Here is a 19,738-nt window from a genome sequence, read left to right as displayed (position 1 = left end):
CATGAGCTTAATGAAAATAGGAAGTAATAAAATTAAGGAAAGGTATGTAATGCAAGAGATTTAGAGTCTAAACTTCTAATACGAATACTAAGGAACTTGGAAAATGAAGGTAATTTGCACCCATAAGTGCCCAAAGCATAACAAGTCATCAATGGTTATTGAGACACAAAACAATCTTTCATTGGCAAAGCAGATTAACTCATCCAAATAGCAGTTGATAAAAAAAATGTTCAATGTGGTCTAAAAGGGTGAGTATATGAAAATATGCAACATTGAATACATGTGTGGACAATGAAAGTAATACACTAATACTAAAAGCAATAATACAAATTTAGAAGTCTAGACAGAATCTTCATAAAACAAAGGAGGAGGATAGAAACAGAAAGCCAGCTTTAATGGAGCTAGGTTCATACTTAATACTCAAAATTCTAATGTCCATGTATTTCTCTTGTTCAACAATTGTTGAAGGAAAGAACTGAAAGTTTGGGTTGCTTTTGGATAAACTTCAGGGTTTGTGTTTTTAAATCCCAAAAGCATAAAGCCCCAATTTTAGGCTTGTGTTTTACCAATCAAGAAAAAAAAAAGAAAAAGCCTTGTGGTTTGCAGCCTAAAAGTGTTTTGACTTCACATTGCGGTGCTTTTAAAAGCATCTCTTACCCAATGCTCGATCGAAACAATTTTTTGGTCAATTTGTTTTCCACAGCCCAAAGCTCAAAAGCAAAAAAATCTTATGAAAGCAAAGCCTTGGATTCTTATTTCCTTTTCCTTTTTCATGGTTGTATCTACAGCTTAATATACATGTTTTAATTGCTTCTTGAGGCCTTGTTCAATCTAACAAGTATTGTTGAGTTTCTGCAACTTTTACTGTTTAATTGGTTTATTAGAAGGAAACGAAACAAACCATACAAGATTCCATCTGTTGTTATAGATCTTCTGAATTCCATCACCAAAATGGATGGAAGGAATATCTGCTACTATACAAAGGTGAATCAGAAAAAAAAAAAAAGAATGTCTAATATATATATATATAAACAAAGAGAAACTGATTCTATGCAAAATTGAACCACTAGCTGTGGCTTCCCAACTATCATAGACCTCCAATGATAATAAATAAAAGATGGTACAAAATAATTTCAAAATTGGCAGTGTCATAGTTTGTATACATTGTGATTTGGTCAAAAAGCTAACCCTCGATACAGTTGCAAATCTTGCATCAATATCATTGCCAATGGATCCTGAGTGGAGATATCAGAAGGATGCAAATCTGTCATGGTCGCCGTCCTCACGGGGTTCTCATCAGACAATAGATGATGGTGATGATGATGAATAGGATGACTCTCATAAACTAGCTTCAATGTTTCAGTCCCCAACTCCGTTTGCTTCAAACGAACGCTTTTCTCTTGCTTCTTAGCATTTACCTCCTCCTTCATCGACCGCACCAGTGCTAGCTTGGATTCCAATGCAGCCAAAACCTCCTGTAGTTGAGCGTTAGAAAACCCATCCATTTGATCGTCTATGGCCATCTTCACATCCGAAAGAAAGCCAGAGACATCGAGCTTCCTTCGCTTTCCGCTCCTGTCGTCTTCGTTGAGACCTTTGTACCGATTTATGATGCGCTCGATTTCTTTCGGATCCTCCGGCCATATATGAGGCTCCTCCGAGCCTTCACCTTCGTACGCAATCATTAGAGCATCAACCCCACATAGCGTAGATAACTCGTAGGTTTTCTTCTTCAATCCCTTCGATCTGTTTAGAAAACTTTTGGACACCATTCTCTGATCACGTGCTCAGTCTTCACAAACCCTAGTGTGAAAGATATCAACGTGAACGAATGATTTGTGAGTCGATTATGTCGATGGAAAACTGGAAGAAGTGAGAAGTGAGAAGTGAGAGTGCGCGGGCGAGTGTTGCAGAGTGAGCAAGAGTACCAGAGAATGCGCCATCGAGGCTTTTTAAGAGGCAAAAGCGCGTAATTTCTACACGCACGGAGTTTGGAAGAGATCGGCTTTACACGGTATTATTCGAATCTCCGATTTCGACGAAAACCGACGTAAATCATTCATTCACACAGAAGCTCTTTTCTTGACTTGGATTTTTTGGGTAAATTACAAATACCCATGTACTTGTACTTTGTTTTGCGACAAAGACCCCCTGTATTATGATCGTGAGATAAATACCCCTTCCGTTAATCTTCCGTCCAAAAAAGGCCGTTGTAATCTTTTTTAATCCCCAGACGAAAAAAATATTTTGTTCATCTTCCCCAACCTCACACACACTCTCTCTACCCTAAGCGAATGTTAACTTCCGACTGTCCTTGATGGCTATCAGAACCGAGACCCTTGCATAATTCCATGAATGGTACGAGCATTCCTCCTCGCCTCGAAGATGAAACAAGAGGAGAGTGCTTATTGGCTATCATTAGCCACCATTGGTTTATGGTTTAAAGTAAATTCCGACGCTTAATTTGTTTAGAGAGAACGACGGCAAGACAATATTAGACTGGAAATGGATCATATTATAAGAACCCAGCCGAGAGTGTTGTTACTCAGAGGGGCCACCGCTCGCTCTGTTCTTCAGAGAAATTGGGTCAGGCGTTAGCTATCAGGATTACGGAAGCTTACTAATGGAATCCAACTGCTAGGACCAGGAGCTGATCTTCATATTCAATGTTCAAAATGTTTGAACTACTCAATCCACTTCCCATCTTTCCCCTTCCCGTAGAATATTACCCAGTTGACTAATAGACGAATACAATTATTTTTTGCTTTTTAATGGGTTTTGGGTTGGGGTAGACCCAGTGCCCAGCTGGTAAGTTAATAAGAACCAGTCCCAAACAAGATTGTCTCTGCAATCTTCACTGAATTTGTAGTTTCTGATCTGGGTTCCCCCTAACTCACCGTTTCTTGTAGGCTATGATGATGCTACCTCTCACTCTCCGAGGTTAAAGCGTCTCTGTGGGCAGAAGAGAGCCTTGGGTTTGGAGGAGATGAGCAGAGAATCCCTTCTCATGGAAAACAATAGGTTGAATAGGTTTTAAGAGAAAAAGGGCAAAAAAAAAAAGAAAATAGAAAAAGTTTAGTGGGGTATTTTGGTAATTTAATGTATTCTGTCATCTGATTTAATGATCAAGGGGGGCCTTTGTCTCACGGTCATAATACAGTGGGGGTCAAAGCATAGGGGGTTTTTGTAATTTACCCTTTTTTATAGAAATCGAGAGGGGCTACACAAGACGGTGTAACACCCTGTAAATACAAGCTAAATTCTAAAGATAAATAAATAAAATTGGGGTGCAACACGAGGACTTCCCAGGAGGTCACCCATCCTAGTACTATTCTCGCCCTATAAATAAAATTGGGGTGCAATACGAGGATTTCCCAGGATTTACACACACACGATAGCTCTTGACTTTGCAAGACGAGGGCCTATTTAGGAAACTTTGAGGCAAGGTTTTTAAAACCGACCCAGACAATGAACCGGACAGGGTTTGGTTCCTGGGTCAAACGGTTCGAACGGTCGATCTGTTCTAACAAAAAAATAAAAAATGGTCAAAACCATCAAATGGTTAACCGCCCAGGTCAACAGTTTTTAGCAAAAATCCAATTTTGGGGAAAAACGAAACCGATCACCTAACCCATTCCCAGTTTTTTTGGTCCGGTCCGATTTTTAAAACCATGCTTTGAGGTTATGCTTGATAAGAAAAAAAATCTAAAGAATCAAATTTTGATCATCATCATCATCTATTAGACATTTCCCTAGGCAAGCCATGCACCGCAAGAACTTCTTCAAAGAAAAATAGTTGAACTAATCTTAAGCCCTCTCAAATTAGGGCTACAATTTGAGCTAGGTTAATCTGAACCAAACACAAAAAAGTCAAGTTGGATTTCGTCATGTTGACAATCAAGTTAGGGTTAGAGTTGACTCCAACTTCACTTCAAGTTGGATTAGGGTTGACATCTTAAGCTACCCAACCATCATGTCTATTTATCTTGGTACTTGAGCCTAACCCTAATGGTAAAGTCATTAGTAATTTTTATGCTTTATTATTTCTTACTTCATGATTAATAGATTCTAAATCATTTGAAATTCCATTTTTCATTTTTGTACTAAAAAACCATCAAAACATCAAAGTAGCAAATATAAAAAATACAATTTACGTTTCTTAGTCAAAGATTAAGAGATTTTTACGAGATTCTAAGAAGATAGGAGAGCGTAAGGTTGTTGTTATTGTAAACATGCTCCTATGCTGTAATGGTAGAAGATTTTTGAGCATGTAGATGTTTATGCGATCCGGCCGGTCTTAGTTGTCAATGACCTGGCCTCTGAACGGAGCTACGGGGAACTTGAAACCAAAGGGTGAGAACGCTCCGGGGGAGACCTAGCGTGGAGGCTCTGAAGCTCAAGTTAGAATCCTTCAAAGGCAAAATGAAACCAGATAGCGCAAGGTTTGCATACCTTGCTCTTGGGGGGTCGGGAGCCTTTTATAACCACCTCGCGCACTCACTTCCAAGCTCTGTCAGATCGGGCATGATTATTTCTGAGTTCCTACCAGTTCAGATGTCATTCTTTCTGACGGGGCAGAACCGTCACTGCTCCTTTTGTCAAGGTCGTCTCTGCGACGGGTGACGATGGTGGCAGGTGGCGGTGGCAGGAGGCCATTTGAAGTGCGGCTGTCACGCGTCAGATCCCAAGTCAATCAGGTGCGCCGCCCTTGGATACGGACACCCTCGGTGTCAGGGGTGGTACGTCCGGTCAGCCTGGCATCTGGGAGGCGAGGTGCAGGAACGGTGAGACAAGGTGAAGTCTTGAGTTTGGGGTGGGGAGTGCCCCGAACTGCCATGAGGTGGGCCAGTTCAGGTCATTGCCTTGTGAGGCTCGAGCTCTTTTGTCAGGAGCTCGGGTCTCCTAGAAGGAAGCTCGGACCGCTGGTTCCTTGAATACCCGCGCCTTGGGTGTGCTGTTTGTCCCGAGCTGTTTTGATTTTTCCACGTGGAGTGATTGTGAGGTCGGGCCAAATTTCCCTTCATCAATTGCCCCCTACTCCCTGCGCTAAGGGTCCTGCCTTGGCACGGGGAGTTTGCAAGGTGGCAGGTGGATTTGCCCCGTACTTCGAATTTTACTTGACTGATGGCGCGAGGTGTATTGTCAGAGTTCCAGTGAATGCTGATAAATGTGACGGCGAGTGCTTTAATTTGAATTTTTCAAAAAAGGGCGCCGCTTGGGAGACGTGACGGTAGGCGTTTTCTCAAATTTCGAGAGTCGTGCTGCTGTCGCCTTTATTGTGAGGAGACGTGCACTGACATCCCGTCAGTTTCGAAAAGACGTGCGCCGATGCCCCGTCAGTTTCGAAAAGACGTGCGTCGGCGCCGTCCGTTTCAGGAAGACGTGCGCTGGTCACGTCTTGGTTTCGGAGGATGTGTGATCAGCGTGACTGTGGGCCATCGGATCGGCTTTGATCTGAGTTGTTGCTTTTTGGTCACTGTGGATATAAATAGCGAGGGGGGACCCCAGTCGCTGTTACTACTGTATCTCTTGAGCTCGCGTCCAGGATTCAGCTCGCGTCCAGGCTTTTCGGTTTGCGCTCAGGTCTTTTCAGTTCGCGTCCCAGGTTCTTTCCGCTCGTTCGAGCTCCTGTGATCTACTCCAACTTCTTTCCGGGTGAGTATCTTTCCTGGAATCCATCTCCTACTCCCCGATGTCTAGCTTGGATAGCTCAGACAGTCCTCCAAGCGGGTCTGACGCAGGTTCTACGAACTGAGTTGCGTCCCCCAATAGTTCTAGCGAGCCCGATGTAGATTTTGAGGAAGAGGTTGAACCCATAGGCCGAGGCGCCTCGAGTAGTCTGGCGTCCACCTCTCATCGGGGTCGGGCTTTAGACAAGTTTGGCCCTTCGACAATGACGCCTAAGGGACTCCAATCCCTCATAAACTACTATAACTTGCCCGGGGAGTATGCCTACTTCATCCCTTCGGGTAGCTTTCCTTGGGAACACGGTCCTGATGAGATCGTGATATTCCGGGAGCAGTTCGCTGTGGGGTTGCGACTGCCTTTCCATCCCCTCCTTGTCAAAGTTCTAAACCACTTCGGTGTGATGGTCGGCCAGCTCCACCCGAACTCTATTCGGAATTTAGTGGGGACGATCTCCCTATTCTGCGAAGAGAGCTTTCCTTTAGACTTGGAGGTTTTTTCTTCCATCTTGATGCTTAAAAAGCAAGCGGGTCCCCTCCCCGAGCATAGGTGGGCATACTACATGTCTCCTCGTCCGGGCTTCAAGCTTTTACACGAACTCCCTAACAAGGTCCCGGCGTGGAAGCGGGACTATTTCGGGGTGCGAAGTGTGCTGGGGTGGCTGTTTTAGACCGACTGGGGGATGGCCGCTCCCGACTCCGGCGTCACACTTGACAAAGAGACGGTGAAGGGTCTCCGGCAATGGGCGCGTCTTTGGCTAAAGTGTCAACAGTATCTGACGGAGGCCAAGCTTATTGCGGCCGGCCTGAGTTCGGGTAGGTTCTTCCCCTAGCGATTCTGTCTTGCTCTCCTTTGCTTTTTTACTGATGCCGAACTTCTTTTCGCAGGTGTGATGGACTCTCGGGGGACCTGTGGTGGGCACTTGTTCCAAGGCATGAAGAGGAGGAAGCGGGTTGCTAAGCGAACTCGCGCCGAGCTACCCCAGGGTGCGGAGCCCGAGGCGCCGGATTATCCGACAGAAGATCAGCCTAGGGAGCCCGAGATGGTTCCTCTTATGCAGGAGCCGGCGGGGGCCCCTTATGCCGAGACTACTCACACGGGGACTCCCACCTACTCCGGTGCTCCCGCTTATTCCGGGTCTACCCACACACGAGCTGGGCCGTCAGGCTCGGGGGCCTCAGGGGACTTTAGGAGTGTGTTGTCGCCTACTCATGCTCTTCAAAGGAGTAGGGAGGCCATTTTCCCCGAGGAAGTCGCGGTGTGGACCGATCTCCCTCTGCACCAAGTGGCCTGTCGTGCCGTTACCCATGCCATGGTGGTAAGTGATCTCCCTTTTTTAGAGCTCTTCGGCTTTTTTTTTCTATTGGTTTCTTTGATCACTTGTGTTTCTTTTGGTAGGTGAACTCTTCTATTCACGCCTTGGCGGCCTAGGTGGAAAGGAGCTCAAGGCAGGCGCGAGTTGCCGAAGAGGCTCTTCGCGCTGCTGAGACGACTACGTGAGCTGCTGAAGAGTCTGCTCGTGCTGCCGAGGAGGCTGCTCGTTTCGCGCGGTTTAGGCAGGCGAGGTCTCAGAGAGATGCTGAGGCCATGGGAGTGGTGGTAAAACATATGGTGGACTTGAGGTTGGATCTGCAGCATCAGGTCGAGTACCTTCAGGAGGACATCAGGGAGAGGACGCAGATCTTCTCTCAAGGCATCGAAGATGCGAAGAAGAAAACTGTTGATGACTATATTGCTTCGCCAGGTTTTGATGATCTGATGGTGGATTCCTATAGGAGGGGTTTTAAACAAAGCCGGTGGATGATCCAGAATACGTACCCCGAGCTTGATATCAGCGCTATATCCACCTCGCGCATCACTCAGGAGATGGTCAACACTGCGGATGGTGAACCAGATTCCGAGGGGGAGGCGGGGCCTTCGGGTATCGTCGAAGTGCCTTCTGATAATGAAGAAGTAGCCCCGGGCCTATAAAAATGAAATGGCTTCTTTTTTTTTTTTGAATGTACACTTCATTATTTGAAATGAAATGGCTTTTCTTTTGTTTAAGTGTTCGTTGTTCTGTCTCCAAACTGAGCATTTTTTGCCGAACTGATCATTTGTCTGGTCTTCCCTGCTAGCTCGTTTTTTACCTCTGCTTCGCCTTTGTCTTGTTAGCTCGGTATGTTCGGGGTGCTTGCCTTGGTGGTTTATAGGTAGTACTTTCTTAAGTTGACGATGTTCCATGTTCGGGGTACTCGCTTACCCTCTAAGGTTTCGAGCTCGTATGCCCCCCCGAGTGCTTTCTTTACTCTGTAGGGTCCTTCCCAATTTGGCCCGAGTTTTCCCATGCCGGGTTCGGGTACCATGATCTTACGGAGAACCAGGTCGCCGACGCGGAAGCTCCTCTTCTTTACTCTGGTGTTATAGTACTGAGCTACCTTTTGCTGGTAGGCCGCAGTTCGGATGTGCGCGAGGTCTCTCGCCTCGTCCAGTAGGTCGAGGTTGGTGTGTAACTCGTCTCCGTTTGTCTACTCGTCGTATGCTTCTAGTCGTAGCGTGGGTACTTCGATTTCCGCTGGGATTACCGCTTCGGTGCCGTAGGTGAGGTTGAAGGGGGTTTCTCGCGTGGCGATTTTTTCCGTAGTTCGGTGCTCATAGAACACTTGGTAGCTTGTCCGCCCACAACCCTTTAGCTCGGTCTAGTCGTGCTTTCAGTCTGCGGAGGATGGCTTTGTTCATTACTTCTGTTTGACCGTTTGTCTGCGGGTGTGCGACCGACGTGAAGTTTTGACTAATTCCCATACTTTGGCACCATTCTTGGAACTTGATATCCTCGAACTGTTTGCCGTTGTCGAATATCAGTATCCGGGGTAGCCCGAAGCGACATACTATATTCTTCCAAAAGAAGTTCGGTATGTTTCGGGCTGTAACTGTTGCCAGAGGTTCAGCTTCTATCCACTTTGTGAAGTAATCTACTGCCACCACTAGGAACTTTCTCCCACCTGTTGCTGGCGGGAATGGCCCCAGAAGGTCGATGCCTCATTGTGCAAAGGGCCATGGACTGGTGAGGTACTTGAGGTCGGCAGCCGGCTGATGGTGGATATTGGCATGCTTCTGACACTTGTCGCATTTTCTAACGGGCTCGATGGCCTCTGCCTTCATCGTTGAACAGTAGTATCCTTGTCGAAGTGCCTTTTGAGCGAGGGCTCTATCTCCCAGGTGTCCGCCGCACAAGCCTTCATGAGTGTCACGGAGTATGAGCTCGGCTTCGGTCGGTCGCAAGCATCGCAGGTAGTGGAGCGTGTAGGATCGTCGGTACAACTGTTCGTCTATTATGACGTATTTGGATGCCTGGCACTGCACCCTCTTAGCTGCATTGCGGTTCGCAGGGAGGGTTCCATCTAGCAGGAAGCTCGCGAGTGGGTCGATCCAGCTCGGCTCTGCCTCAAAGACGGGAGCGACCTCTTCTACCCCATCGAGAATGTTGGGCCGAGGTAAGTCCTCTATGTACACGGTTCTCATGGCGTTGTGACTCGTGCTGGCTAGCTAGGACAGGGCGTCGGCCTCAGTGTTCTCTAACCTCGGGATTTGCCTGATGAAGTGTGACTGGAAATTAAGCAGAGCCTCCTTTACTTTTGCCAAGTATGCAATCATAGTGAGCTCGCGTGCTTCGTACTCGCCTGTAACTTGGTTGACCACGAGCTGGGAATCACTGCAGATAACTACATGCTTTGCTCCGACCTTTTGTGCTAGGTTAAGCCCGGCTATCAGTGCATCGTACTCTGCCTCGTTGTTGGATGTTGCGAATTCAAAGCGTAGTGCGTATTCCAATTTTGTGCCGCTCGGGCCGCGTTGCAGTATTCCAGCCCCGCTGCCCTGCTGGTTCGAGGAGCCATCTACGTGAAGGATCCAGGGCTCCTCATCCCAGTTCGCGTTTGGCCTAACCAGGAGAGATGCTACACTGGCTGCTACTTCATGGGGTTCAGACTCTATTGGCTCGGGAGCTCCGAGCTCACCCGAACCGGGGATCTCGGGCTCAACCGACTCAGGGGCTTCGAGGCTAAACGTGCACTCGGTGATAAAATCTGCCAAGGCTTGGGCCTTAATAGCAGTTCTTGGCTTTTACTGGAGGTCGTACTCGCTGAGTTCGATGGCCCATTTCGTCAGTCGACCGGAAACCTCGGGTTTGAGTAAAACTTGCCTCAGAGGTTTGTCAGTCAGGACGATGACGGTGTGAGCCTGGAAGTACGGGCGGAGTTTCCGAGCTGCTATCACCAGTGCGTATGCTAGCTTTTCTATCTGCGGGTATCTTGTCTCTGCTCCTTGCAAAATTTTACTAACATAATAGATGGGTCGCTGGACCCGGTTTGTTTCTTTTATTAGTACCGAACTGACCACCTTGTCGCTTGCCGAGAGGTACAATTCTAAGACCTCGCCCTCCTCGGGCCGGGTTAAGGTTGGCACACTAGTGAGGTAGCTTTTTAGCTCGTTGAACGTGAGCTGGCAGTCTTGGATTCGCTCGAACCCTTTGCCTTTGATTTCTTTGAAGAAAGGCAGGTAGCGGTCTGCTGATTTGGACATGAAGCGGCTCAGAGCGGCTATGTGGCCGTTTAGCCTCTGAACTTCTTTTACTTTTTGGGGTGGTCTCATATCTAGGATGGCCTTTATCTTGTCCAGGTTGGCCTCAATACCGCGCCGGTTGATAATGTACCCTAGGAACTTGCCCGAGGTGACACCAAAGACACATTTGTTAGGGTTCAATTTCATGCTAAATTGACGCAGGATTTGGAAGACAGAATCTAAGTCTTGTATTAATTCCTGTGAAAACTGTGTCTTGACGACCATATCGTCTACATAACATTCTATCTCCGTGCCAATCAGGGCCGAAACAGCCTATTTACAAGTCTTTGGAAAGTCACCCCGGCATTTTTTAATCCAAAGGGCATGACCTTGTAGCAGTACAGGCCGAACTTGGTTATGAAGCTGGTTTTTTCCTCATCGGACTGGTCCATCCGGATTTGATTGTAGCCCGAGTAAGCGTCCAGAAAGCTTAGCAACTCATGTCCCGAGGTCGCGTCGACTAGGCGGTCAATTCTGGGAGGGGGAAGCAATCTTTCGGGCAAGCTCGGTTCAGGTTGGTGTAGTCGACGCACATGCACCACTTGTCGTTCGCCTTTTTTACCAGCATTGGGTTGGCCACCCAGCTTGGGTAATGGACTTCCCTTATGAAGCCTGCTGCGAGGAGCTTCTCTACCTCCTCGTCGACCGCCCTCCAGCGCTCTAGGGCTAAGTTGCGTTTCTTCTGTCTAACGGGTCTAACTACAAGGTCAGTATTAAGTTTGTGAGTTATTAGGCCGGGGCTAATACCGAGCATGTCGGTCGTGGAGCAGACAAAAATATCTAAATTTTGAAGTAAAAAACTCACCAGTTCAGTTCGTAGGGGTTCCTCGACGGAAGCACCGATTTGTATTGTTCGAGTCGGATCCGTTGCCGAGGTTGGTATTGCGACAATCGCTTTTGTGGGCAAAGCTCGCTCCTCGCCCTGCTCCGTAGGCTGCTCCAGTTCGAGGTCATCGACCGCCTTGGTCTTTCCCTTCAGGGCGGCAACATAACACTTGCGGGACTCAAGCTGGTCGCCCCGCGCTACCCCCACACCGAAGTCGGTAAGGAACTTCATTGCCAGATAGTAGGTGGAGACCACCGCCCGCAGAATATGCGTAAATGGCCGTCCTATTATGGCATTGTATGGGGAAGGGGTCGCGACTACCAGGAAATCGTGGTTGAGTTTGACCGCACAGGGCCATGTGCCGACTTCCACAGGTACTGTTATCTTCCCTAGGGGCTTAACTTCTTCTCCGCTGAAGCCTACCAGAGGAGTATTTGAGGGCTTCAGCTCGCGTCTCTGCAATTGTAGCTACTCAAATGCTGACTTGAAGAGGATGTCTGCCGAGCTTCCCGAATCCACAAGCACGCGCTTGACCTCAAAGTCGCTGATCCTTAGCTTTATGACAAGCGTGTCATCGTGAGGGTAGTGGACACCTCGCGCATCGTCTTTCGTGAAGAAGATCGGTTCTTCCGTCTTTGGCCTCTTTGGAGGGTTCTGTTCTTCTCGGGCTACCTCGCGAACTGACGTCCGGGCTGCTGCCGAAGTACATCCTGCCACCACCGAACCTCCCACTATCACATGGATGGTCCCTCGGACTGGCCTTTCTTCCGGAGGTTGTCGTAGCAGTGCTTCGACTGGTTTGCTGCTGGATTCGGGGATATCCTTTCCATGCTCCCCTTGTCGACCTGCCTTATTGTTATCATACTGTACAAAATTTCTCAAGTATCCGCGACGGATGAGTCCCTCTATCTCGTCCCAAAGATTATTACACTGTTCGGTACTATGACCGTGATCTTTGTGAAAACTACAATATAGGTTTTTATTCCTCTTGTTTGGATTCCCCTTCAGGCGAGGTGGCCACTTCACGTACGGGGCATTCTTGATCGTCATCAAGATCTTAGTCTGCCTCGTGTTTAATGGCGTGTAATCCGTCCGAACTGCTGAGGGAGCTCGGGACGGCTGGCTCAGCTTCGCCTCTCAGGCTGGGTTTCTCCTATCACTTGGGTTGGTGGGCTCACCTTCTCTTTTCCTTTTCTCGACCCCGGCTTCGGTCCTTTGGTTGATTTCTTCCTCTATTCTCATGAACTTGTCTGCGAGTTTGAGGAATTCGGCCACGGTCGCGGGCTGGTTGGCTACCATGTGCCATTTGAATTCTTTGTGCGTCACTCCTCTCATGGCCGCGGCGAGCTAAACTACAGGGTCCAATCGCGGTATCTGCAAGCATGCTTCATTGAACCGCTTGATGTAGCCCCGGATGGACTCTCCTTCTCTCTGGATTACCCCGAAGATGCTTTCCTCCGTTCTAGGGCATCGCTTGCTGGTGACGAAGTGTGCTGTGAATACCTGCACGAACTGGGTCCTACTTCTTATTGACCCTAGGGCTAGGTTCCTGTACTAGGTGTGGGCCACCCCCCTGAAGGTGGTGGTGAAGGCTATGCACATGCATGATTTATTGGCCCTAGCGAGGTGCATTTGGGACTGGAAAGCATTGACGTGGTTGTTGGGGTCAAAGGACCCATCATACTTGTCCAAAGGTGGGAGCTTAAAGTCTCTGGGCATGGGGACTGCCAGGAGTTCTGATGCGAGGGGAGAAGGAACTGAGAGAATCAGGGCAGCTCTTACCTCGTCCGAGCTCGTCTCTTCCTTCCCTCTGAGCTCGGGCAGGACGCGGGTGGCAGTTCGGCAACTTCGTCGACGCCTTCGTTAAGTGAGCCTGGTACTGGCGCTGCTGGCCTCTGTGTTGCCGAGCTCGATGGGCCCGGAAAGTCGGTAGTCCACTGCTAGGGCACTGAACTGGTTCTCTGTGAGCGGGAACTCGGGCCTGGAGCGCCGAGGTGCTGACCTCGCGGGCGAGGTTCCTGTTCCGCCTGCGAGCTGCGAGGCGGGGGTGATTTTCCTTTCCCTTTGGTCTGGAGATGAGGTTTGACTATTAGAGGGGTTCTGGGGCTGGGAGGTTTCTCCGCGGTGAGGGCGTCCACCCTGAGGGGAAGCCTTAACCTGCTTCAGGGCTGGGTGCCTAGGTGGAAGTAGTGACTGGTTCAAGGGTAGTTGGGGGAATTGCTATTGATAATGATGTTGGGAGAGGTGGTGTGTAGTACTTGGTGCTATTGGAGTTGATGTTGCTGGAATTGCTGCATTTAGGCCTGCATCGCCCGCATGCATTGCATTAGATCGTCCAACTGGTTTGGGCAGGTCACCAGGGGGACCAGGGGGACGACGGTTAGTTCAGCAAAAGTTGTTTCGATAGGGAACGAAGGGGGGATGTTCATGGTAGGAGGGTTCACGGGCGCCACTGTTTGAGGCGCATCCAAGCTGGGGATTCCATCAACAGGAAGGGGGATGGTGAACTGTCCGATGCATACTATGGGAGCTTGGGGTCGTTCCCCGGTGGTGTTTGTCTTTGTGCCACGTCCGACGTTACTGGAGGAAGCCATGAGTGTTGGGGTTTTTGGAAGAAGAGGGGGTTGAGGGATTGAGAGTTTTAAAGGGTGGCTTTTAGAAGCGAATTTCCACAGACGGCGCCAATTGATGGTGCGCGATCCGGCCGGTCCTAGTTGTCGATGACCTGGCCTCTGAACGGAGCTACGGGGAACCTGAAACCAAAGGGTGAGAACGCTCCGGGGGAGACCCGGCGTGGAGGCTCTGAAGCTCAAGTTAGAATCCTTCAAAGGCAAAATGAAACCAGATAGCGCAAGGTTTGCATACCTTGCTCTTGGGGGGTCGGGAGCCTTTTATAACCACCTCGCGCACTCACTTCCAAGCTCTGCCAGATCGGGCATGATTATTTCTGAGTTCCTGCCAGTTCGGATGTCATTCCTTCTGACGGGGCAGAACCGTCACTGCTCATTTTGTCAAGGTCGTCTCTGCGACTGGTGACGATGTTGGCAGGTGGCGTGGCAGGAGGTCGTTTGAAGTGCGGCTATCACGCGTCAGATCCCAAGTCAATCAGGTGCGCCGCCCTTGGATACGGACACCCTCGATGTCAGGGGTGATACGTTCGGTCAGCCTGGCATCTGGGAGGCGAGGTGCAGGAGTGGCAAGACGTGGTGAAGTCTTGAGTTCGGGGTGGGGAGTGCCCCGAACTGCCATGAGGTGGGCCAGTTCGGGTCATTGCCTTGTGAGGCTCGAGCTCTTTTGTCAGGAGCTCGAGTCTCCTAGAAGGGAGCTCGGACCGCTGGTTCCTTGAATACCCACGCCTTGGGTGCGCTGTTTGTCCCGAGCTGTTTTGATTTTGCCACATAGAGTGATTGCGAGGTCGGGCCAAATTTCCCTTCATCAAATACCATTTAAGATCTTTTTGGCACCTCTCTTAAACCTAACTACAAGGTATTGCAAGCACCCAAAAGTCTTATTGGTTTGGATGCACCTGGTGTAAGTCCAATTGATTTAGGTAGTGTAGGCACTTGTAGAGTCTTGTTGGTTATAAAGGTTTGGCTAGTGCCCAAGAAGTCCAATCAGTTAACAGAAATCCTTAGTGGTGGTATAAGGTAGAGGATATAGGTAGGATTGTCGAAACCTCTTTAAAAATCTTATGTATCTTTTGTGTTGTTGTGTCTTATTTGTAGTTTATTTTATAAGTTATTAAACACTGCAATACATAAAACCTTGAGATCTTGTAGATCTATACTTTATTTTCTTTGTTTTCTTTTATATTTGCAAGAAACAAAGCTAGTGTAGTTTGAACTCTAACCTTACTAAATCTATTAACTACACTAACATTACTATTTGCTTTACTTACTTTTATGGGTAATTGTACAATTCTCTTCAATCATGCTTGAGTGTGAATATTAAAATATCAGGACAGACACTCACCGAGCGGGAATGTTATATGTGAAATAATCCGCATCAAAATCCAGATACCGGTACCGGAGAGAAAATTCTGAGCTACATTGAGAACTTGAAGGTCAGTGAGGTTGAAGATCTCCGGCAGAAAACGACCGGAGAATAAGTTGTATTGCAAGAAGAGGGCGCGAAGACGAGAGCATTTAGAAAGAGAAGAAGGCGTTGGAACGAAGGCTAACTTTGCAGAGCTCGGTGAGTTTACCAAAGTGGTCAGTGAGTTGGCTAGCGAGTTGAAGACGAGGCAAGTGGAGTTCGCTGACTTGACCGTTATAGCAGGCAATGCCTTACCACTCGCAGGGAGCGGATGGTGTGGAAGCATCCCAGCCGTTCAACACGGCGAGCGGGTCATGCAGATTGAGCTTGAACGATACCAAGGCCTGGATCTCAGCTAGTGCTTTAGGACTCCTCTGGACGCAGAATAACAGGGTGGTGGTGGAGAAAACCACAAAGAGAAAGAGAAGTGTGGTCGTAGTGGTCACCATGGGTGGTGGTAACAGTGGCTACAGTGGTGGCGGACGGGTGGTGTCATGGCTGTTGTCCGGTCAAAAGGAGTCTTGAAGAGAGAGAGAGAGCAGCAACAGAGAGCAGTGGAGAGGAGCGTATGTTACCAGAGGTGGTGACCGGTGAATGAACGGCTCTAAGCAGTGTCTTTCTCTGTTTCCTGGGTTCCCGCTTCCCCTAGAGATCTAAACCAGAAACTTAAAATGCTCACCTGCAAGAGGGCCATGGTGGACTAAATGGGCTGCAATTTGATTCTCATCAAGAAGGATATTTGTGAAGTTGACGAGTCTCACAACCACTTTTTCTGGGTTGAACTTGCATTCACCAGGTTTTCTAATGTAAGGGTATGTCTCCTCCTCTTCCAAGCCACCGTCCTCCATCAAATACTTGTAGGCATTGGTCATTAGGCCTCCACCACATCCACTATCACAGGAAGTCACGTTCATTGCATCGCACTAAACAAACATGGAACAAATCATCAATTCAAAAATGAAGTATGAAGCAACATTGCTTCTGGATTCTGATAAATGGAGCTATGGTTAGAGTCATCAAAGCAGTGAACCATGTGATCACAATCCACCAGCTGTTGACAGCTCCTGTGGTGCCAAATGCCCAACAAGATCCACAATTTCCCTGCATCAATTTCGACGTTTTCAACTTTCCATTGATGTTTCAGAGCAGTGGGAACTGTGAGAGAGAGAGAGAGAGAGAGAAGCAACAGGGAGTAGTGCAGAGGAGCGTATATTAGCAGGGGTGATGACCGGTGAGTGAACGGCTCTAAGTAGCGTCTTTCTCTACTTCCTGTGTTCCCGCTTCCCCTAGAAACCTTTGAATAAAAAAGAACAGAGAAAGACGTTAGAAAGTGTAGGGGTTTTGATGGGAACTGTTTCGGGAAACAAACGAAATCGCTGATCGAAGGAGGGAGATAGTGAGTGGGAATATTATATATGAAATAGGATTGGGCACTTAAAGGGCATTTCGGTCAAAAAAATATTTAACAAGCTGATTCATTATTCAAGGCAGTTTGGTCATGAAACTTGAATTTAGGTTGACGTGGATAATTTGGGTCAATGAACTTTAACAGTATTCTAAGGGATGGTGAGTTTTAGAAAATAAAATCTTATTGACATGGTGAGTTTTTTGGATGTTTTGAAAAGTCACGATGAGTTTAACAGAATTCATAAAAAGTGATGGTGGGTTGGGAACAATTACCCTACTTTTATTGTTATGTTATTTATGTTTCTTATTCATTTACATTTCAACATTATATACTTCTGGGGATATATCAACTTTTGCTAGTTGTGGTAATGGGGTCTCTACCCCAAGACTTTGTTCTCTTGATTAGGCCACTCTTTGTCTGTTTTCTTTAGATATCAGTTGAATAAAAAAACACCATGAAAGCCAAGCTAGCTGTATGCTTCTTTAGTGTGAACCATTGTTGAATATCATCTTGTTCTCTGTTGCAAATTTTTTTCTAAGAGTGCATCTAGCTTTTGCCTTGGAGATTAGCACTATCCATGGGGGGTTTTCTTACTTCTAAACTTATTTGGGGACACCATAGGGACATGGGGGAGGAGAGAGGATGGGTCGTGGTTATGCTTCTAAGCCTCTCTAAAATTCTATGTATTTGTGTGAATGTGATAAGTGAGAGAATGTCTAGTAGGTTTAGAGATGTTAGTGGGTCAGTTAAGAGGTAAACCTGAACTGACCCAACCCTATCGGGTCATCCTTAATTGGGTTTGGGGTCAGGTTTAGGTTGGGCCAAACTGCATCAACCTCGACGGGTTAATAATATCCTTAATCCCAAGTTTGGATCCATTAGTTAAAAATGCTATAACCATGCACATCATTTCCCAACTTGACCTCATCGCTTTTATCTTTTAGTCCTTTGGGAACGAGGTAAACTAATTAAGCCCTAATTAAAATTTTAAAATATTGCTCATTGGACATTAATGGACATTGATTAAATACTAAGCATTAGCCATTCAATAAGATAACTTATTATTTGTTCAATGTAAACATCCAAACAAGAACACTTGGGCTTAATTATAATTCAGGATAATTGTACATGAAATAGCTAGGAAGATGCATCTAACACTTGACCAACAACGAAAGAGGAAGAGTGAAGTATTAAGTATACTTAAGAGACTTTTAGGCTATGTTTGGTTTGAAGGAAAGTGTAGGGAAAAGAAAGGTAGGAAAACCTTTACAAACCTTGTATTGGTTTCCCTTCCCTTCCTTTCCTTACCTTTTCCTTCAAACCAAACATAGCCTTAATTACCAAATTACAATCATTAATTTAAATCTTTACAAAGGTTTTATCAAACAAGTTGTACAATACATGTTTTTGTCCTCATTTTGACTTTGGAAATGTCAACGTTAAAAGGTAATTTCTCTCCAAGTAATTCAATTGCCATTCAATACACATTGAATTATTGCAGTTATTTAATTATAGTGTAGTCTTTAAATAGGTTGAAAAATACATATTTTATCCTTATTTACACTTTACAAAATGTCAAATGAAAGGGTAAGCTTTGTTCAACCAAAATTCCAGAAATATTGTTAGAACATCCATACATTTTATAGTGTAACATTAAGTACATTCACTTACCTCTCATTAATTCTCAAATTTAAGCACATTCTCTCTCATTGAATCCAACATTTATACTTTTATTTATCATCATTAAATTCCACTAATAAATTCATACATAATAATTATTAATAGAATGAGATTTTATATTTTTAAAATAAACATAGAAATGAAATCATATTTTTCATCTAGGTGGTGGGTAAGTAGTTCAGCTATTTAGATCAAATGAATAATTTCATGATGTCATAAATAAATAATACAAATTTAGAAATATAAAAAATATTTTTAAAGTTTTTTTATCATCATTAAATTCCACTAATCCATACACAATAATTATTAATATAATGAAATTTTATATTTTTAAAATAAACCTAGAAATGAAATTATATTTTCCATCTAGGTCGTGGGTAAGTACTTCAACCATTTGGGTCAAATGGATAATTTCATAGTGTCATAAATAAATAATACAAATTTAGAGATATAAGAAATACAAAAAATATAGAAAAAATCTGGACACATTTCTATTATTATACATTTGTTATATTAAAAAATAATTATGATAAAATAGACATAATTTTATTAATGATGGACATCAAATATACAACTTAAAACCAATGACAAATTAAATCATCTTCCTATCTAGGGGGTGGGTTAGTGGTTCAACCTTTCAGGTCAAATAGATTAACCCATGATGTATTATTAAAAATATTTTTTTTAAATAGAATAGTACAAAAAAATATAAAACAATTTTGGACACATATAATATTATTAATAAACTTGTATGTGCATTTACACGTGACAGTATCTTTAAGACAAAATTATTTATAATCCATGAACAGTTTTTGAATGGTTATAAATGGATAGTTTATAAACAGTTATAAATGGGTAGTTAAAAGTATACCAAAAAGAACATGTTATAGAGAACCTCCATACTCCATGATCTAAACTGCATGAATTGCACTACTGTTGCTATTGCTCAAAGCTGACTAACGGGTGGGTTTGCATGGAAGGCTGATTGCCTTGGTGGAGCTCCAATTAATTTTAGTGTAACCTACTGAAGGTTCCATATGACCATTATCAACATCCCTTAGTCTAAGTGTAGACAAGTCCATCAGTTCATCTACATTGACAGAATCCTTGGAATGGATTGGGGTTGACTACTTGGGTTTAGGACTTGATGATGAGAAGTCTCCCCAACAATCTATCCAACCTGAGAAGTTGTTGGATCGATGGACTGAAAATAGAATAGATACAAAGTTTACTTATCCACATTATATCTTTGGTAATTGCAAATTACATCATATCTAAGACTATTCCAGTATGTCTAAATTTCCAAGGAAAGGGTTTCTTTATGATTTCAATGTACTTGTCCAAAAGTGAGAGAATTTGGTAAAATGTGCCTCAGAAAACAAATTTGGAGGAAGATTAATAGTATAACAAAAGAATCAGGAAATTTATCAGCACTATACAAAAAAGTCATCTCAAACTTGATTTAGCTAAAACTCAGCTCTTTGATTAATCTCTCTAAGGATCCA

General features: G+C 45.5%; 1 protein-coding gene and 1 pseudogene across 1 annotated transcript; both read right to left on the bottom strand.

Moving 5' to 3' along the window:
- Nucleotides 1–1,175: 1,175 nt before the first annotated feature.
- On the bottom strand, nucleotides 1,176–1,772 carry LOC104593365 (MADS-box protein AGL71-like). Its single transcript, XM_010253131.3, has one exon. It carries the CDS (start codon nucleotides 1,770–1,772, stop codon nucleotides 1,176–1,178), a length of 597 nt encoding a protein of 198 aa, XP_010251433.1.
- Nucleotides 1,773–15,798: 14,026 nt separating this feature from the next.
- On the bottom strand, nucleotides 15,799–16,252 carry LOC109114433 (putative cysteine protease RD19D pseudogene; annotated as a pseudogene).
- Nucleotides 16,253–19,738: the final 3,486 nt, after the last annotated feature.

This window comes from Nelumbo nucifera, chromosome 7 (assembly GCF_055504915.1).
Source record: "Nelumbo nucifera cultivar China Antique chromosome 7, China Antique-T2T, whole genome shotgun sequence".
NCBI classification, from domain to species: domain Eukaryota; kingdom Viridiplantae; phylum Streptophyta; class Magnoliopsida; order Proteales; family Nelumbonaceae; genus Nelumbo; species Nelumbo nucifera.
The sequence above is the reverse complement of the archived record's forward strand: the minus strand, read 5'-3'. Positions and strand labels throughout refer to the sequence as shown.

What these genes read in the sequence shown, in the direction of transcription:
- LOC104593365 (XM_010253131.3), bottom strand. Translation starts at nt 1,772, where the DNA reads ATGGTGTCCAAAAGTTTTCTAAACAGATCGAAGGGATTGAAGAAGAAA.